The 20,835-nt window shown below is 40.2% G+C and overlaps 1 protein-coding gene across 9 annotated transcripts in view; it reads left to right on the top strand.

Annotated features, from left to right (window-relative positions):
• Positions 1-20,835, top strand: part of Wdfy3 (WD repeat and FYVE domain containing 3) — a 258,900-nt gene that overhangs the window by 89,287 nt on the left and 148,778 nt on the right. For all 9 annotated transcript variants that reach the window (XM_010619456.3, XM_010619453.3, XM_010619457.3 and 6 more), the window contains 2 exons: positions 3,854-3,977; positions 18,999-19,108. In XM_010619456.3, coding sequence (XP_010617758.1) covers positions 3,854-3,977; positions 18,999-19,108 — 234 coding nt within the window. The remainder of the gene's footprint in view (positions 1-3,853; positions 3,978-18,998; positions 19,109-20,835) is intronic.

Raw genomic sequence — 20,835 nt, 5'->3', positions numbered from 1 at the left:
CTGGAAGATGTTTAGTCCCTCGGTATTGTCTTTGATCTGAATGATGCGTACCATAAGCCATTACAGAATCCTCTTTCGAGTTCAGGGTGTTGAATTCTTTTGCCCAGCTCTCACCTGTGACACATAAGTGTCATGTGTCATGTGACACATGAGCAAAGAAGCTCAAACAGTGGAGCCCCAGCTCTGACTCCAGCTCTGCCCATGTGGATGGAGGAAGGTCTGGTAGAAGATGGGGCAAGCACACCTCGTATTTTTAGATTGAAAAGGCGTTTACACACATCTACTCTTTTCTTTACCCCCTGTGCATTCAGCATCATCAGGTGCCTAGTGTAGTTCCTGGTCCCCTCCACCCTCTCCACGCCACTCTCCCCCTCCTGCAGCATCCGCCTCCCAGCTTTCACCCCCCACAGCCACCCACCTCAGTCTCCTTCCCTGCTGCCGGCCTTCTGCTGCCCAAACCCTCTTCTCTGTGTGGTCCCCAGCGCCATGCTGAGCCATGGCCAGCACTCAGCCAGCAGACCTTTTCTGACAACCTGCCTCGCCCTAGGCATTCTCTTCCAGGCGATCTTCTGCTTCTTTATGGCACGGTGCTATTGTAACATCATTTCAGTGCTTTATTTTTTGGTTTGGTGCTGAGTGTTGAACCCAGGGCTTTATCCATGCTGAACACGTGCTGTACCACTGAGCTATACCTCCAGCTGATTTTAATTTTTAAATGAGCTCATTTCACATATGTCTTCTGTACTACAGTGTCAACTCCATGTGTGCTGGATTGTATGCTTTATTTACCTTTGTATTGCTAACTCTTAGAATACTGCTTGGCAGTAGTACAAGATCAATAAATATTTGTAACTGAATGAACACATGCATAATGTTGCTTTACCGGACTAAATATTACATCAAGGAAGCAGTGCTTTTCTGTTTCAGAGCAGCGAACAGGGCACAATTCTTTTTGTCTTTTTGAACTAATTTCTTTACAGAAATAAAACAGTAAATATTACTACATAGTAAATAAATAACTTTTATATGAAAAGTTAGTTGCATTTTCAACATTGTATTACTTGGCAAGTAAAAAGAAGACTGCTTGAATAACCATATTCTTTTTTTTCTTTTTGATACCAGGGATGGAACTCCAGTCCTTAATCTGGTGAAGCAGGTGGTGGAACCACTGAGCTAAATCCCCAGCCCAGCCACATTCTTTTTTTTTTTTTTTTGTATTGCGGTTCGAACTTGAATCCTTGCGCTTGCGAGGCAGGCGGCAGAACCACTGAGCCAAATCCCCAGCCCCAAAATACTTAATTCTTAGAAACAAAATATACGTCAGTATCCACTGAACAATAAGAATATAGGTCAGCACCCTCACTCATCTCAGAGCAGAGGGAGAATTCATGTGTTTGAGTGCTAAGCTTCTCAGTTATATCCCTCCAGCTTATTGAAGAATACAAGTCTTATTTCACAGTGGCAGGATAACTAAGCATACAATGTTTATCAACATCTCAGCAGAAACTTCTGCTAAGAAGCTACTGAAAAAGTTTGTTCTTTGAAGTTACTAAAAATTATTCTTTTGAAGCTGACAATGGTATGGACACTTCTTGGATTTTTTTTTTTTTTTTTTTTTTTTTTTGGTACCGGGGATCAAACTCAGGTCCTTGGGCTTGCAAAGCAGGCAGCAGAACCACTGAGCTAAATCCCAGGCCTATGCACACTTCTGATCCCTGTACTCTGGGAGGCTAAGGCAGGAGGACCACAGTGTCTCAAAAAACAAGCCAAAACAAGGGTGGGGATGTCAACTTTTTTGGTCAAGTTAATAGAATGGACTAGATTCCTGAACAAAGTAGACATGCATAGAATTCTTTTGTAATTTGCTAACTTCTACTTATTTTGAGTAGGTTTATAAGAAGCTTAGTAGGGCTGGGGATTTAGCTTAGTTGTTCTGCTGCCTGCTTCATCAAGCACAAGGGCCTGAGTTCGATCCTGGTACCCACCCCCCCAAAAAAGAAAGATAGTATCTATTATAAGGATATAAGAAACATTTTCTTTTAAACGGATATTATGTTATGTTTTACATGCTTATATTAGGATTTTGGGAAGAAACTTTAAGAGTATGAAGAATACTCATATTTTTTTCTTGTTTTAAAGATGTTATGAACAGTGTGGTTAAACCAGGCTTTTTCTCTTGAATGTTTGAGCCAAAATTCATGATTAAAATATGGAAAGTAGCCTTTTGGCTTGGGTGGAAATATTTTTTGTTTTGTTTTGTTTTATGTTTTGAGCTGGGTCTCACTATGCAGTTCAGGCTGTCCCTGAATTCACTGTGGAGCCCAGGCTGGACTTGAACTCAGGCACTTCTCCTGCTCAGCCTCCCAAGTGCTGGGATTATAGGCGTGCACCACCATGCCCAGCTTGTTTTGTTTTTATTTTGTTGTGTGTGTGTGTGCGTGTGTGTGTGTGTGTGTTTATCCCAACCTAACGCTGAGCAACATTGCCAGCTCTTTTTTTTTTTACTGTTTAATATAGGGCCTTGGGCTGGCCTTAAATTTGTAACCCTCCTGCCTCAGCCTCCCTAGTACCTAGGATTACAAGCCTATGCTGATCTTAAGTTTTTTGGTTCAGTTGTTCAGTTGTTGTTCTTTTTTTTTTCTCCCAGTGTGTCTCCTTAGCCTGGAGTTCTTACTTGCTCCTTTGTTTTATTTTCTGTCTTTAGCTATGTGCTTATGATTTCGTTCAATGCTCCATGAGTATTCTGCAGCAAGTGGTTGTGGGGGCAGGCCACCTAGAAACAAACAACTATATATAGGGGAAAGGGTGGGTACTATCTTTGAAAGAAATGCTAGGATGAGTAAATTATGTTTCCTCCCTCTGTAGTGACATTTGAATGGTAAAAAGAATGTCAATTTGGTGTTATAATGGATAATCATGATAGTAGCTTCAGAAGATGAAGAATTTTCTTTCAGCTGAAAGAACATTTTTTTAAAGCACCATCTCAAGGTACATTTAGGTGTATAGCGACTAACAGAACGCTTCTCTTTCTATGATGATACACCAAGGCTACGTTTTCTCATTCTCATCTTCCCATGCCACTTTATCTTTAAGAATGAATTATTCTGAAGTTTGCTTGTCTATTTGTGAAAACAAGTTTATTTTATGAGCCACCTATTAATTTATTTTAGCCTGTCTTTTTCATAATAGTCTCTCTCTCTCTCTCTTTTTTTTTTTTTTGGTGTGTGTGTGTGGTACCCAGGATCGAACTCGGGTCCTTGTGCTTGCGAGGCAGGAGCTGGAACCACTGAGTAAATCCCTAGCCCTGTCATAATAGTCTTGTCTTACACATTATTGTGGTTAGAATTTAGAAATTCTGAGATATAAAATGAGGTGAGCTAGGGCTGGGGATTTGGCTCGGTGGTTCCACTGCCTGCCTCACAAGTGCAAGGGCCTGAGTTCAATCCCTGGTACCAAAAAAAAAAAAAAAAACACCTAGAATAAGGTGAGCTAAATCTCTGTTCACCCTAGGACCATGGTAGGTCAGCGGATCTTAACACCCTGCGTCACTAAATCCTTAGTTTAGGTCTCCTCAGAGAATGTTGTCTGAAGCCTGCTACTGAGTTAATTCTGATGTTATAGATAGTATCTTTGGCCTTTGTGTCATATACTCAATGCATTATTTAATATGTTGAGGAAATGTGGCAAAATAGGATCTGTTAAAAAAGGTGTTTTTAATGTAATCAGATACAAAGTAGCTTGTGTAACTATTTTTTCGACTTTATCTTCAAGTTATGGCGCAGTTAGAAATTCACACAAATAAAAAAGGGGAGGGTCACAATATTTCATCAGGAATGTTTTCTCTCATCCACAGGTTTTTGGAAATGCCCCGCCAAATACCATGACAGAAAAGTTTTCTGATCTGCTGCAGTTCACAACCCAAGTCTCACGACTGATGGTGACAGAAATTCGGAGGCGAGCGTCAAACAAATCCACAGGTACTGTTACAGAAGCCACCCCAAATGATTTCTGTGAAGGGATAGATGCGTAACCCCAAGTGCTGTTAAAATTAAACAGAAGGGAAATCCTGTTGTGCACGCATTGGTTTTGGTTACCACTCTCCACCCTTCTATTACATACAGTCTTGTTCCTCTGTCGGCTTCAGCATTTGCTCCTTGACCCACCACTGCCTCCTCCCTGGCCACCCTTTAGCACTCTCTTATTTCTTTCTAAGGTGCTCCAAATTCCTGGCCTGATGCTCAGGGCACATCTGTGATCCGGCTCTGTATGTTTGTAGTGTACCCTTTTTTCTTTCCCATTCCCTTCTCTTTACTGCAGCCACACTGCACTGTGTACCGGCCCCAAGCCTGTCTGCACTTTTATTTTCATCTTGTATGTATTGATAATGTGCCACCTATGCTGGGAGACTCTTACTCATGTCAATGTGTGTCTAAATCTCAGGTTGGATTCAGCCACACTTCCCTGGTAGAATTTTTTTTTTATTTTTTATTTTTTTATTTCCACGACCAAATAAAACTTTTTTTTCAGTTTCTCCACTTTACGAGAGAGGGCTAATTGTCCCTGTGTCTTCTTCCTGTTGACTTGTGAGCTGCTTGGGCCTCTGTAGTCTGAGGGTTGCTCTCTTTTTGTCACCTCTGCATCCTCACTTAAGTCTTCACAGGGTAACTGTCTATTTCCCCGGCATGGATCCTCTTTGTCGAATCCTGTGTCGTCATTTTTCTCACAGTCTTCATTTTGGCGAACATCTTTTCTAACAGCTTCCCAAGAAAGAATGTAGGGGAGTTCGTGTCTTTGCTTTTTTGTTCTGTTTTTCTTTTGGTACTGGGGATCAAACTCGGGTCCTTGCTCTTGAAAGGCAGGTGGTGGAACCACTGAGCTAAATCCCCAGCCCTTGCCTTTGTTTTTTGTGGATATCCCAGGAGTGAAAATGTCTTTGTCTATTGCTGTATGTTATGGCTGTGTCTAGATGAATCTCCAAAGCCTCATGAGGTCACAGGTGGAGCTTTTTCAGAGGTGGCTGGGTCTAGAACTTGTGATTGACCCATAATGCAGGGTTAGAGTGTGCGTGTTATCCGCCCTAAGATCGGGTGGCCTGGATACGATAGAAGGGACAGAACGAGGCTTGCAGTTAGTTACTGTAGTTGGATGCTGACTCACTTGTGCTGTCTTCTGCCTTCCATGGACTGTATTTCCTCTCCGACACCCCTCTGCCATGCCACCCTGGAGCCAGCCGATTAGAGACTGAGATGAAATAAACTTTTTCTCCTTTAACTTTGAGTATTGGGGATTTTGTCTCAGCACCAAAGAAAAGCAAGAAACAGTGTAAAAAGTGAGTCCCTTCTTCATTGTGAAGGTTAGATTGCTCATCTATCAGGTCTCAGGACTTGGAGCACATCCGGTTACCTCACAGAGCCAGGGGTCAATAAGCCCGGAAGGCCTGGGTCCAGCCCTTCACTGAAGTGTCCCGGAGATCTGCCTGGTGGGGATCCACCTCCTTCTCCCTCCCTCCCCATCCGTGAAGGCTTCAGTCCTCGAGGTAGTGCCTGAGCCTGGCTGAGCACTTTATCAGTCCTCTTTGCAGTGGAATCAGATTCGAGATTGAAATAATTTTATTTTAAGATTTAGAGAGCAGGGCCAGGGATTTAGCTCAGTGTCTCTGCCACCACCAGCCTCGAAAGCGCAAGGACCCAAGTTTAATTCCTCACGCCTAAATAAATAAATAAGATTTGAAGAGGACTTTCTCCATTTCCTCCGGGCCCCTGTGCTGCTCTGAAGGTGCCTAGATTCTTGATTCTTTAAGGTTTTTTTTTTTTATTTTTTTTTTTTTCCCTTCCTGTAGAACCTGTTAGGATTCTCACTTGCCCTACAGTTCTACATTTCATGATATAATGGCTCAAGATTGATGTGTTTTTATAGTTTGTACTGAGTATTCATTGAAATTATTTTTAGTCTTGGAATTCATATTTTTATTTTTATTGAGTTTATTGGTACATTTTAGGTATACAGTACAGTTGCATTCATCATTGGGATCTTGTACCTTTACATGACAGGTCTTGGTTCTCATTTTTCCCCCATACCCCTTCCCTCCCTTAACCCCCTCCACCCTCCCCTATTTACAAAGACTTTGTTTCCATTTTTTCCTTTTCTCATATCATATTCTTTAATTTTGGGAAAATTTCATGAGTTGTGTAATATATCCATCCTCACTGTGTTTTTCTTTCTTGTCCTTCTTTGACTATCCTTATTTTTTTTTTTCTCATTGAGTTTTTTGGTACATTTTAGGTATACAGTACAGTTACATTCATCATTGGGATCTTGTATCTTTACATGACAGTTCTTGATTCTCATTTTTCCCCCTTACCTCTACCCTCCCGTCACCTCCTGCTCCTTTCCCTATTTACAAATACTTTATTTCCATTTTTTCATTTTCTCATGTTTTTTTTTTCTTTTCCCTTATTTCCTTTCCCCTACCTTTCCCACTTCCCCTACACCTTTAGCACCTTTCTTCCTATTTCACATTGTCAGTTATATCATTAGGATCTTATGTACCATTATAGTTTTTCACACCAGAGAAACTGTTCATATTTATACATGTGTGATTTATTTATTTCACTTAGGAGTAAGGAGTATATCCTCAGTATGTATCCATTTTCCTACGAATAACTCTAATTTCTCATTCTTTATGGCTGAGTAGTATTCCATTTTATAGAAAAACCACACCTTCCCAGTTTCCAACTGATGGGCAAATGGGCTGTTTCCAAGTTTTGGCTATTACATACTGTGCCGCTATAAACATAGGTGCGCATATATCACTGTGGTATGATTCTTTTAATTCTTTTGGAAAGATACCCAGCAGAGGGATGGCTGGGTTAAATAGGGTCTGCACTCCCACCAACAATGGAAAAGGGTTCCTTTCTCCCCACAACCCTGCCAACATTTGTTATTGGTTGATTTCTTGATAGCAGACATTCTTTATGGGGTGAGGTGGAATCACAATGTTGTTTTCATCTGCATCTCTGAAATGACCAGTGACGTGGAACATTTCTTCATATATTTACTTACTGCTTTTACTTGTTTGTCTGAAAAATGTCTGTTCATTTCAGATGCCCATTTTTGAATCAGGTCTTTATATTTGGGGGGCTGATTTTTTTGAGCTCTTCATATATTCTAAAAAATAGTCCTTTGTCTGAGGAGCAGCTGGTAAAATTTTTTTCCCACATTATAGGTTGTCTTTTAGTTCTTTCGATGGTTCCTTTTGTAGTGCAGAAGCTTTTTAATAAGATGAGATCCCAGTTGTTGATTCTTTCTGCTAGTTTCCGTACTACTAAGGATTTGTTCATAAAGTCTTTTCCTATGCCAGTGTCTTCAAGAGTTCTGCCTAACTTATCTTTCAGTAAGTTTAGTGTTTCTGTTTTAATATTTAGATCTTTAATCCACTTGGATTTTATTTTAGTGCATGGTGAAAGATAAGGGTCTAGTTTTAATCTTTGGCAGGTTGAAATTCAGTTTTTCTAGCACCATTTATTAAAGAGGCTATCTTGCCTCCAGTGAGGATGGTTGGCTTCTTTGTCAAAGATGAGAAAGCTGAGTACATCTGGAGTTGTTTTTGTATCTTCCAGTCTGTTCCACTGATCCTCAGGTCTGTTTCTTTGTCATTACCATGCTGTTTTTAAAACAGTGGCTTTGTAGTATAGTTTCAAATTGGGAATTGTTATAACCACTGCCATGTCTCTGTTGTCTAGTACAGTTTTTGCTATTCTAGGTCTCTTCTGGTTCCAAATGAATTTTTGGATTATTTTTTCTAGGTCTGTGAAATATAGTGTTGGAATTTCAATCGACATTGCATTGAATCTGTATAGCAGTTTTGGTAGTATGGGCATTTTCACTGTGTTGATTCTTCCTATGCGGGAGCAGGGGATATCTTTCCATTTTCTTATATCCTCTTCGATCTGTTTTTTCAGAGTGCTGTAGTTTTCAGTGCAGAGGTCTTTTGGTTCCTTCATTAGATTGATTCCTAGATACTTCATTTTTTTGGATGCTATTGTGAAAGGAATCATTTCCCTAATTTCTCTCTCAATGAGACTGTTATTTGTGTATAAGAAGGCTATTGATTTTTGAGTGTTGACCTTGTATCCAGCTACTCTGCTAAAAGTGTCAATTAAGTCTAGAAATCTTTTGGTGGAATTTTTTGGGTCTTCAATGTAGAGTATCATATCATTAGCAAATAATGACAGTTTAACTTCTTCCTTTCCTATCTTTATTGCTCTAATTTCTTTCTCTTGTCTAATTGCTGTTACTAATGTTTCCAGAACTATATTGAAGAGGAGTAGTGATAGTGGGCATCCTTGTCTTGTTCCTGTATCCTTATTTTCTTATCTTCCTTCATTTTTTTCTATCTTTTTTTTTTACTAGTTGTTAAGAATATACCTCAGTTTTATTTGCCATCCCTTATATGAGTTGTAAAAATTTTTTTGACATTTTTTTGGTTTGTATCCTCTCTTAGATATTTTTTTTTTTTTTTTTTTTTTTTTTTTTTTTCTACGGGTCCTTGCACTTGTTAGGCAGGCAGCGGCACCAATGAGCTAAATCCCCAGCCCTCTTTTGAGATTTTTATCTCCCTAGATAGTCTGATCCAGGCATATCAAAAGATTGCCTTTTAAAGTAATCTGATTTTGTCTCATATTATGTTACAGAGTGGTCTCCCCTGTCTCCTTGACTCTCTCTGCTGTTGGAGAGGAGAGGAGCTTTCAAAACTTCATGGGCCACTTTTTATTTTTGGTGATTTTTCTTTCTCCTTAGACCTGGATGGATTTCCCCAGAGCATGAACCAGTTTCTCCTTACAAGACAAATTTCTAAGTCCTAGCATCTTGGAAGTAAAGTGGAAGAAAGGTTTGTGGAACCTCAGTGTTAAGAACAGAAGCTTCTGTTGACTCTGTGCCCACACTGGTCATGGGACCCCTGGCCTGAACTTGTTTTTTTTACTCTTCCAGTGAGGAAACCTCTTGTCCATTGCCCCGGGAAGTAGCGGGGACCTGGGTCCCCACTTCCAAAGTCCACTCCCCAGTCCTCTTAGTTCACTGGCTGCCTCTGCCTCCAGAGTAGCCAGGGCTGGCAGCTCCTCAGCTGCTCAGAGTTTCTCTGGTCACCTGGGTGCTTTTCTTCTTTCCCTGGGTTTGCTTTAAGATTGTAGGGTGTGAAAGTTTCGCTTGTCACAGACCTCTCTGCTGTTCTAGTATCCAGAATTTTGTTTCTCTCATTATTCCTTTTCTACTTTCTCCTTCATGTCCATGCCTTAAAACAAATCCTTTTGCAGTCCATTTTAGTGGAGATAATACACAGCTCAAGCTGGCACAGAAAAGTGGCTTGGGCTGAGAGGTGTAAAGAGCAGGAATTTGTTTCCTCCCATGGCTTGGAGGCCAGGTCAGCACACTGTCTCACTCATCCTAGCAGTAAAAGAATAAACTCTGGGGCAGCTTTTCTCAGGATTCCGCCCCCCTGGTGAAGACCTGCGGTTCTGCTCCAGACATTGGTCACTGTTGGGTGAGTACTGGTGCCATGGGTCAGAGAGTTCCACGGTGACCCTGAGTAATACTGATGAGTGAGTGTAGCAGTTGTGTACTAATCATTTGCTGGAACAACAAGCCTGGTATTGGAAGGCCACAGATAATCCACACATTTTGTTTTCCTCACCTTTCCAGCTTCATTCACAAGCCTTTAATCAGCAGTGGTGATAAGCACTAGAACTTGCCTGAGTTTCAATTTCTGGGTTTGTTGTTGTTGTTGTTGTTGTTTTTTGCCCATCAGTTTTTAAAATTTTTTTATTTGAAGCTGAATTTTGCAGGGAGATGATGGTTCAATCCCCAACAGCAGAGATTCATGCATGTGCTCAGCCTTCTGTCTGTTGTACAGTCTGGAAGCAGCACCTGTTAAAATTTGTTTAGGTTCAGGACTAAATCCCCTCCCTACTCAGAAGTAGAACATCAGATAAATTGACGTGTGTATTTTAGTGTGAGATGGTTTTCACTGTATTTGATATCCTGAAATAAACCTAGTGGAAGTATCTATCTTTGTTTCTGGCTCTTCTACCTCAAATGGGATTTCATCTTTTTTTTTTTTTCCTGGTCTCAGGAAGTGAAAATCTGGTGTAGACGTCTTGTGTGGTTTCCACCTATTTAGTTACCGAACACAGGTGATAGGAAGGGGAACTTCTCTGTCACACGTTCACAGGGCTGCCACTGCACTTTGTTTCCTGAGTAACGTTCCAAGTTAGGAAAAAAGTCCCCATCACCGGCTTCACTCCTGTTATCTTTTCAGATACCTGCTTGTTTAGAAAGACATTTTGGGGCCGGGGATTTAGCTCAGCGGTTTGGTGGCCTGCCTTACAAGCGCAAGGACCTGAGTTCAGTCCCCGGTACAAAAAAAAAAAAAAAAGACATTTTGCTAAGTGGCGATGTTTTTTCTTAGTCACTTGACAGTTTACCCCAAGGTTGCTCGTGCAGTGAGGTTGCTCGTGCAGTGCATTTATGAACCCAAGTGTCCCAAGCCTTGCTCAGGCAGGTGTCATTTCAAGCCGCTGATTTCTTCTACTGAATAAATTTGATAAAATAGTCATTTTTATCTTTCCTGTTATACCACCTTACAAAAATTAGTGGAAAAATGTAGTTTTTGGTCAGGCTGTATTTAAACAGTTGGACCAGTAATTGGTTAATACCTTTTATGATTTTACTCTCCTACGATAATTTTGGGGGGAATAAAAGAAGCCTTAAGTAGACAAGATGTCTCACTGTTCATTATAGTAACAGTCACACAGAACTTTCTTAACTTTTAGTTTTGAAATGAATTATAGAGCCACAGGAAGTTGCAAAAGCAGTACATAATCTCACATGCCCTATGCTCACTTTTTCCTCATTGGCAGTGTCTCCCTGAGGGATTGGTTGTTTTAAGATTCAGATTTTCCGTATTATACAATTTCATTTAATTTTTAAATTTGTGACACTCCTTTAGAATCCTACGAGAGTGATTGCAGTTTGTGTTACTCCCTTAGGAGAAACCTTTCCTACTCATTCTATCTCCAGTGGTCTTCTGCCTGGATCTGCACACAAGTTAGTATTTGTGCGGTCACCTATGTATTTCATTGACAGCTTGTCACCATCTGAAAGTATCTTGTCTATTTGCTTCATTTTATTACCTGTTGTGGCCGCCCCTGTGTCTTTAACACTGAGAAGTATGCTTGTCACCTAGGAGGTGTTCCGTAAGCTTTCGCTGACTTTTGACACAAGAATTCTCTGTTCTAGTTTTCCAGTCCTCCTCCCTCAGCCTCCCCAGTGCTGGAATTACAGGTGTGTGCCACCACATCTGGCTTTTCAAAAGATTGCTTTGCAAAAGAGCCAGCCCTGTTGATTTTTAAAAAGATAAGAGTATAATTCTTAAGTATCTCCTAAGTTAACGTTAAAGAATCTGGTCTTTGGGACTCTTCTTTTTCCCTCCCTTTTAATCTTGAATATTGGATGATTTTTCTGGTCAGAGTTATTATCGAAACTATTTCATGGAGTTTTTTATCTTTTGATTTTTAATGATAGAAATTTCTGTATTTTCAGCGTCTAGGTACATCCTGGATCACCTTTCAGATTTCCTTCTTATTTACTTATTTTTTATTGTGGTAAAAAGCACACGGGGTCATTCTTGCATTTTAAGAACCTGGGGCAGCATCATTAACTCTGAGCACCGTGCCGTGCGGGCACAGCCCCACGAGTGGCTTCACCTCGTACGACTGAAACTTTGCATGCAGTGCATGGTCCCTCTTCACCCCTGCTCCCTGCTGTCATCACCCACCTTCTTTCTGCCTCTGCTTTTCTGCCTTTCTGGACCACTTTAGACACCTTCTATGCCCTTTTAATTTAGGGATGGTCGTCATCAGAAAGGATTTCATTGTAATTTACGATCATGACTTTTCTCTTAAAAATGAGCTATGTATGATTCCTTTGAAAGTTGGCTATTTTTGAAGATGCCTCTGAGTTTCATCTGGAAGACTTATGCGGTTTTTCATTTGTTTTGTTTTCTGTACTGAAAGTTAAACTCAGGTAGCACTGTTTTATCTCTAGTTCTCTTTTATTTTATTTTGAGACAAGTTCCCATTAAGTTTCCCAGGCAGGGCTCAAACTTGTGATTCTCTTGCCTCGGCCTCCCACTAGCTAGAATTACAGACATTCATCAATACACCCAGCAAGCCTTGCTGTTTTGTGTTACCTAATCACCACTCACAAGTAACATCTCTGTCGGCCAACAGGGACTGCAGATATCTCAGAAGGAATCATGCACATCTATAGTTCTCTTGTTTAAATTTATAAGAAGTTAGTTAAAGTGGAAAACTTAGGGAATATGAAGATGTACAATGGATACATGGACTATTTTATTATACATTATGACAGCCTCAAGGATTTTCTCTTTACGCATTCCCTTGGATGTTGCCTCCATGTGAATTTTGTAAAAAGTACATAGTGAACGTCAACTACTTTGAGAAAACATGACGAGACATAACTGGCCACATTGTAAGATTGTTCTCCGTGTCTTCTAGTGATTTGTTAAATTCTATCACATTAACCTTTCTTCACCCTAAGGGCATGTGGCTGACTTATGTTAGTAAAGCAGAAAATCCTCTCCTGTATGAAGACATTTTTTATTCATTGTTTATCGGTACATTTTAGGTACACATTATGGTCACATTCATCGTAGGGAATTTGTACCTGTATGTGATGTATCCTGGTTCTTATTTCTTCCCATTCCCCTTCCCTCACTTCAACCCCTCCACCCCTCCCTGTTTACAGAAGCTGTTTCCGTTTTTCCTTCTTCTCTCATTTTGTTTCTTTCCCTTCTTTCTTTTCCTCCACCCACCCCTCCCTGGTTCCCCTTTCGCTTTGAACACTATTTCAGAATATCTCTTAGACATGTGGTCCTCATTCACACTTTCAGTTTCTCACACCAGAGAAACAATTCAGTATTCGTACATGTGTGTCCAGTTTATTTCACTTAAGAGTATGAAGACATTATTAACAACTTTGCTGCACACGAGACACCGCTGTTTGTAGGGTTAGCATGTATTTTAGGTGCGTCACGAATACATTCAGTCGAGTACATCCCAGACTGACCAGTCTTCATCATGTTTACTCTTCTGCCCTACCACCTTCCACACTCCCGCCTTCTCCAGGTCCCCTTCCCATCTCCATGGGATCTATCTCCGTTTCTTAACTTGTCCCTTTTATTTCGCTCTTTACATTATTTATATCTTAGGTCTCTCATATTACTGAAACCATGCAATATGTAATCTGTGTCTGACTTGTCGCATGTTGTATCACAGTCTTATCCAGCCAGTTTTTCTGCAGATGACGCTGATGTACCCTTCTTTACAGCAGAGTAGTACTCCATTATGTGTAAATACCACATGCTCTGTATCCATTCGTCTTTTCTGCGATTTACTTATTATGAGTTGTGCTGCTATAAACATGGATATTCTATAATATGATGTTCTTATTTCTTTCAGGAAGATACTAGAAGAGGTGTAGCTGAGGTGAATGGGATGTCTAGCTGTAGTTTTTTGAGGAATGTCCACACTGATTTCCATAGTGGTTGTATTAGTTTACACTCCCACCCGTGGAGCAGAAAGGTTCCTTTTTCCCCACAACCTCAGCAGCATTTGTTGTTCTATGAGTCCTTGGTCGTAGGCGTTCTTTCTGGAGTGACATGGAAGCTCAGTGCTGTTTTGATTTGTGTTTCTCTCATGGCCAAAGAAGCAGAACACTTCTTTCTGTAATTACTGGCCGTTTGGACTTGCTCTGAGAAGTGTCCATTCATTTCCCTCGGTGAGGTGCCTGTCCCTGGCAGGCAGCCCCCAGCAGTGTAGGAGCTGGGGGAGGCCACGGCTCTCCTGTGGAGGGCTCGGTGCGATGTAGTGAATGAATCCCCAGGTGGACAACCCAGCCTTTTCTTTTTTTAAGCAGAAGAACAGTGTGCTTTGCCGTCCTTCGGGGATTTCAGATGCACAACACCATCAGGTAATCTTATTCCAAAGGTGTCGTTATGCATCCCAAAGAGAGAAGCATGAAAGCTGAGTTCTAATTCTGTTTCCCACTAACTTGTAGATTTTCTTTTTTGTTTCTTTTGGGAGTAAGCAGCGGTGTTTCTTCATTAGTGAAATAAGCCTAGTGATACTGTTGCTATGTCTCATGTATCATCCCAAAGCATAAATCTGAAGATAATATATGCTTTAAATGGACTTTGCAGAGGAGAAATTACTGTGTTGCACTTACTGTTAACAAGGTTTGCATTCTGATTGTTCTGAATGCTGTCTAATTGAACTCACTTATATTCTTTCAGTGTAGGCTGGGATATTGCATTAGTGTCAAGATTGCATACACTCTTTACGTCTTTAACCTAATTGCAGGCTCTACTAACTGATTATTTCGTTTTAATTCTGACTGTGTCTGTTGAAATGCAGTGTAAACCTGAAGCTTGAATCAAGTGATTGGCACCTGAAAAGATGGTTTAACATTAATATGTGGCCTTTATCAACTCCTAAAACCTTAAGTCATCATTTAAATTTTGTGTTTATTAAATATCATCAAAAGTAAAAGATCTTAGTGTAGTATGTTTGTGTCTAGAAGTGAATTTTCCCAAAGTTTTGAGAGACTGTGTGATTTATGGAGGTTTTATTTAAAATTTCTTTTTTTGTATACATAATTTGGTGAGATTATGTTAGGGTTTTGGGTGCTTTTTTTCCCCTCCCCTCTTTGTCTGTCATGGGGATTGAAACCAGGACCTTACATATGCTGGGCAAGTGCTCTGCCAGTGACCTGAGTCCCCAGCCTATATATAATTTTTAAGATCATCATAAATGCTGTAGACTTTTTAAATTGCTGCTTACATCTCTTAAAATAAGAGTTGGGAGGGCTGGGGATTTAGCTCAGTGGTTCGGTGGCCTGCCTTGCAAGCGCAAGGACCCGAGTTCGATCCCTGGTACCAAAAAACAAATAATAATAATAAGAAGAAGAAGAATTGGGAGAGGACTGGGGGTTTAGCTCAGTGTTTCTGTCACCTTCCTCGCAAGCACCAAGGACCTTAGTTCTATCCCTGGTAGAAAAAAAAGAAAAGAAAAGAAAAGAAAAAAGAATAAGAAGTGGGAGATCTGTTTGAGATAGTGTGAATGACAGCATATTGAAATCAGTAGGTGAAAGTGAAGTGATTCTCCTGAATACATTTGTGAAACAAATCTGTTTGTTTTGTCAGTAGGGCTTGAGATGTCCCTCTTGTCATTTGGCCACAATGGTATCCATGCTTCTTTCTCTTCATGAGCAGCAATTCAAATTCAGATAGCAGCTAGGCATGGTGGTGCACACCTGTACCCATTCCTACCGGGGGTTGGGGGGTCGGGGGGTGGCTGAGGCAGAGGATCAGAAGTTCAAAACCAATTTAGCGAGAACTGATCTCTAAATAAAAAAGCTGCAAATGTAGCTCAGTTCAAGGCCCAGGGCTCAACCCCAGAACTACAAAAAGATAAATAAACAAAGAAGCCAGATAACATAATGATATAACTTAGGTCTCCTATACTTTCTTCTTAAAAAGAGTAACTTTTGGGCCAGGGATTTAGCTCTGTAGTTCCACTGCCTGCCTCGCAAGCACAAGGACCCGAGTTTGATCACCAGTATCAAAAAAAGAGTAATTGTTAACATTGAGTCATCAGAGATGTTAAGGATGCATATGAAGGTTTATACGGCCTTGGTTCTTTTCAGTTCACTTTCACATGCACCATCTAATTTAATCAGTACAGCGATCCACCAAGCATGTTGGAATGTTTAATAGAATATTGCCTTTCACCCATTATTTTCCTTCTTTCTTTTTTTTCTTTCTTTCTTTCTTTCTTTCTTTCTTTCTTTCTTTCTTTTTTTTTCTCTCTCTCTCTCTCTTTCTCTCTCTCTCTCTTTCTTTCTTTCTTTCTTTCTTTCTTTCTCTTTTTTTCTCTCTCTCTCTCTCTTTCTCTCTCTCTCTCTTTCTTTCTTTCTTTCTTTCTTTCTTTCTTTTTCTTTCTTTCTTTCTTTCCTGCCTGCCTGCCTTTCCTCCTTCCTTCCTTTCTTCCTTCCTTCCTTCCTTCCTTCCTTCCTTCCTTCCTTCCTTCTTTCCTTCCTTCCTTTTTTTTTTTGTACCAGGGACTGAACTCTGGACCTTGTGCTTCTGAGGCAGGCAGCAGAACCACTGAGCTAAACCCCAGGCCCCATTGTTGTCTTTATCTTGTGGAGCCCTGTAACACCAACATTGTCAATGAAAATATGTAAAACACACACATTCAAAATGTAAATGACTACCCTTGATCAGATAAGTAGAACATTCTCAAACTAACAGTGCATTTTTATTGTTTTGGTTTTCAAAATCAGCACTGGCATCTGTTCATCTCTGACAGTCTTACTGAATAGTGAAAATTCATGTTCACCCAGTATTCATTCAAAGTTAATAGCGCTACATCCAAATTCATTCCAAATGGGGCTTGTCTGTGGTTCTCAAGCTTCTTTACTTGGAAGATAACTTTGTTTTGCCTTTTTCTTAAAGTATGTTTAGCTCTTCAGCCCCCCGCCCCATGAGTAGCATAGTAAATATTGACCATATCTCTTCCTACTCAATGTTTTTTATAAAATAGAATCTTACTATATTGATTTAACTGGGACATAATCAATTGGAATACTGGAAGTAGTTTCTTAAAGATTTTCAGTTATGAACTTGAAAATACCTAATTTAAAATAAAAGTTGCCTAATTGTGTGGAGGCCTGAGAAATGAGAGCTTATTTTATGTCTGTGGCAATAGTGTTTTCTAACTAGAAAGAAGCCTTCTTTATATGAGTCTGTAATCACTATCAAGGAAAGAGACATATGTAGTTTAGCCCTTGTCAAATGTTTGTGTCTTGTAGGCTTACAAGAAATAGTTGCAGATCAGTTTTTGCTGGGATCTCAAACCACTGCGGCTAAAATATCCCACTGTTACTCTTTCCTTTTCTTACCCTTCTCGGAGAGAGACATTCACATTATGTAAGGACAATTTAGTTAGCTGAAAACACTGTTTTCTTTAGTTTTCAAAACTTTTAGGAATCTCTCCTACCATAGCAAGCCCAAACCTTTTGATGTGTGTAAGAATTTGAACTCAGTGTGTTCTTCTATCTAATAGAATCATTTGTTCTGCTTAGATTGGCGCTTCAGATGTTTACTGAATGCTCTCTGAGTGCCAGTAATGTGCTGGACACCAGGGATCAGCATTGCACAGCTGGTGTTCATTACAGTCTTGGAGTTTATTTTCTACACAAGGATGGGTGATTATAAATGAGTAAAGAATGATAGTAACTTAAACACCTTTGAGATACTGGAGTATTAGAAATAAGCCAGGTCTCTGTTGGTTTCCTTTTTTCCTGGTAATTTTTTTAAATCACTATCTTTGTTACAGGCTAGACAGCCTAGATTTGGGTATGAGTTCAGTGACTAGCTATGTAACTGTTGGCAAATTGTTTCTCCTCTCCGTTTCTCAGTTTATGCTAGAATAAGGTATGTATTAATAGAAGACAACTCATAGGGTTCTTGGGAAGATAGAATCAGTTAAATCTACAAGTATTTAAAACAGTGCCTGCTATAGGTAAAGTCTCAGTGAAAATAAGCTATATAAAAGGTTTTTTTCCCCTCTTAAAATGTTTCCTCAAGTGGAAGTTTATAAAGAGGAAATACACCCAGTTCCGAATCATATGTAACTCTTAACCTGGGTGTGGTTGCTCATACTTGTAATCTTAGCTACTTAGGAAGCTGAGACAGGATGATTGCAAGTGTGAAGCCAGCCTGCCTAACTTAGTGAGACTTTGCCTCAAATACAATTAAAAGCTGAGGATGTAGCTCCATGATAAAGTGCTTGCATAGCTAGCAGGAAGCGCTGGGTTTAATTCCCAGTACTTGGGGGCAGGGAGAGCCCTCCTGGAGAAGCATACATAAATCTCACATTCACTTATCTGATAAGACACTTGTTTTCATTGTGTTAAAATGAAGGGGAAAAAACTCATCTAGGATAATGTAAATTCTGTTTATTCTACTTTCTGCTTCTTTATGAGGTGTGCTAAGTGTACCTTAGTATCTTACCCAGAAGGTTCACAGTGAACAGTTCAGACTTACTTTCTGACAACTTTAATTCGCAAACTGTGATGATGAAATTATGTTCATTTTAGGAGTATCTCCCTTCTCTCTAAAAACACAATCCACTAAACTCACTTTCAGAGCTTCTTCCCTCTCCCCAGTTCTGCACATGACCTTAGCGCACCTCCCGGCTCTCATTCCTGCCTGCAGCCTCTGGGCTCCCAGGTGCATCTGTTTCCTCCCTCTCCTTGGCCTTCAGTCTGGCATGCCCATCACTGCCAGACCAACAGGCCCAGAGCCACCTTTTGTACTTTGCCCGGGCCCCTGCATTTGCTCTCTTACCTGGAGAGCCCAGTGCAGCCTGAGCTGCTTCCTTCAGGACGACCAGGTGTCTGTTTTGTCCCTGCCTTTGACACTGTGCTCTCCCCGTGCAGCAGTGCTCTTCATAGGCTCCGTGTGGTCCTCACCCAGCAGGTTCAGTCCTCCAGCAGCGCCATTGTTTTAATTTTGAGCTCCGCTTCTTCCCATACTCTTTCCCCACCCACTTTCTAGACAGAAATGTGCTTGTTTTCCAGGCATGGTTAGCTCCAATTTCCCTGCTTCCAGGACTCTATAATTAGTTAATAGCATGGTATACCTTTCTCTAAACCCAATTAACTCTTACATTTCTATACTAGTGAAGTGTTTACACACGTCATTAAAAACATGGCTATTAATTTTTTCGCAGAATAACTAGCAGTGCTGATTTGAAATGCGCACTTTGTGAGTGGTCATTTCCCCGGCAGGTTTTGAGGGTGAACTTTTTTTAATGATTTCCCTCCACTTAATGTCTTTCCCTTTGGTTTGGTAGAGGCTGCAAGTCGGGCCATCGTCCAGTTTCTGGAGATCAATCAGAGTGAAGAAGCCAGTCGAGGGTGGATGCTTTTGACAACTATTAATCTGTTGGCATCCTCTGGTCAGGTGAGTTCTCAGTTTTCATGTTCAGTGCATCAATTTGTTCATATATTCTTGGGATTTTGTTATTAAATTTATCATCATACCTAAACAAGGTATTGTAACCATTCAGGTGCTGGTAACTGTTCTAGAGCAGTATTTTATGTTTTTCATCTCACTGTGGGGGGTTTGATATCTTTGCACTTTGCTGTTGAGGAGTTGCTTGGGTAGCGTGATGCTTTCCATCTCTGTTGTGTTGTATGCACGGGAACATAATACCATTCTTACCGCGCTCGGGCAGAGAGCCAGACTGGGGCAGCCAGGGTAAGGGCCCCGCAGCTGCAGGGATGTCCTTTGGGAGAAATCCACTTAGAGACACTCTGGTTTAGAAAAATCACATTCATCTAAGGTCTACAGAGTTATATTTCCCTCCCTGGCTCCTCTCATCTTACTCAGCTACTTATTAGTAAGTGACATGGAAAATACTTATATTTTTCTGATTTTTATGAAAAATGGGGAACATTGACATTTTCAGGCTTATTATGTTCCCTTCTTACTTGATTGCTCTGAAAATTGCTTCTTTTATCATTCCTAAATCAGCTTTAAGTAAATGTCATGATACACAGTGCATGTACGTACTAGTGGGCCATTTGGGCACATTTGTTTTGGCCTTTGATTTTGGGATATAGGAGGTTTATTCAACCTTCTAAGATCAAGAGTACTATCATAATCATTGACAATCTGAGGAATCGATATCACCTCAATTACAATTGACTTTAGACACGTCATACGGCTTGATAAAGGAATTTATAAAGGGTAACTGTGGCACCAGTCATATGATAGTGACTGGTCACACAGCAGAAACAATACATTAAGTTAATGAAATTAATCACTACCCCCAAAGTAATTAGCATGTAGCTTTTTTCCTTGAAATGTTCTATTTCCTTTTTTTGTTTGTTTTTATTTTGCTCTTTTCCTTTGTTGGCTTGGTTTTTTTAAAGTAAAACATTTATTGGTATATTTTAGATATATGTAATGATAATATTCATCATAAGGAATTTGTACTTGTACATGATACCTTGATTCTTTTCTTCCCATTCCCCACCCCTCCCTTCAGTCCCTCTTCCCTTATTTACAAAAGCTCTGTTTCCTTTTTTCCTTCTATTCTCTTTTTCTTCTTGTCTCATCTTTCCTTTCCCCCTCCCCTCTCCCTTGTTCCCCTTCTCATTTGAATATTTTATTTCTGTTTCCCAATATCTATTGTACATTGATCCTTTACCCATTTTTGGTTTCTCACACAGGGGAAACAATGCATTTAAACATGTGTGTCCGATTTATCTCATTTTAAGAGTGTGGCCTGAAGGTGCATCCATTTATCTAGAAATGCCTCAAGCATATCTTTCTTTATGGCAGAGTAGTACTGTGTTGTACCAAAAAAACACATCTTCTTTATCACTTTTTTGTATTTTGTTTTGTTTTGTTTTGTTTTGTTTTTTTGAGACAGAGTCTCAATATGTAATTGAATCTGACCTGGAACTCATGGTGTAGCCCAAGCTGGACTCAAACTCACAGCGATCCTCCTGCCTCAGTCTCCTGAGTGCTGGGATTACAGGTGTGCGCCACCACGCCCAGCTTTGATTTTCTGGTTGATGGGCATTAGGGCTGTTTCCAAGATTTAACTGTTACAAACTGTGCCTCTATAAACATGGGTGTGCATATATAGCTGTGGTATGATTCTTTTAATTCTTTCAGGA

The sequence above is a fragment of the Fukomys damarensis genome, unplaced genomic scaffold (genome assembly GCF_012274545.1).
Source record: "Fukomys damarensis isolate Sample0158 unplaced genomic scaffold, DMR_v1.0_HiC HiC_scaffold_37, whole genome shotgun sequence".
Lineage (NCBI taxonomy): Eukaryota > Metazoa > Chordata > Mammalia > Rodentia > Bathyergidae > Fukomys > Fukomys damarensis.
Note: the sequence above shows the minus strand (reverse complement) of the source record. Positions and strands in the feature narration are given on the sequence as shown.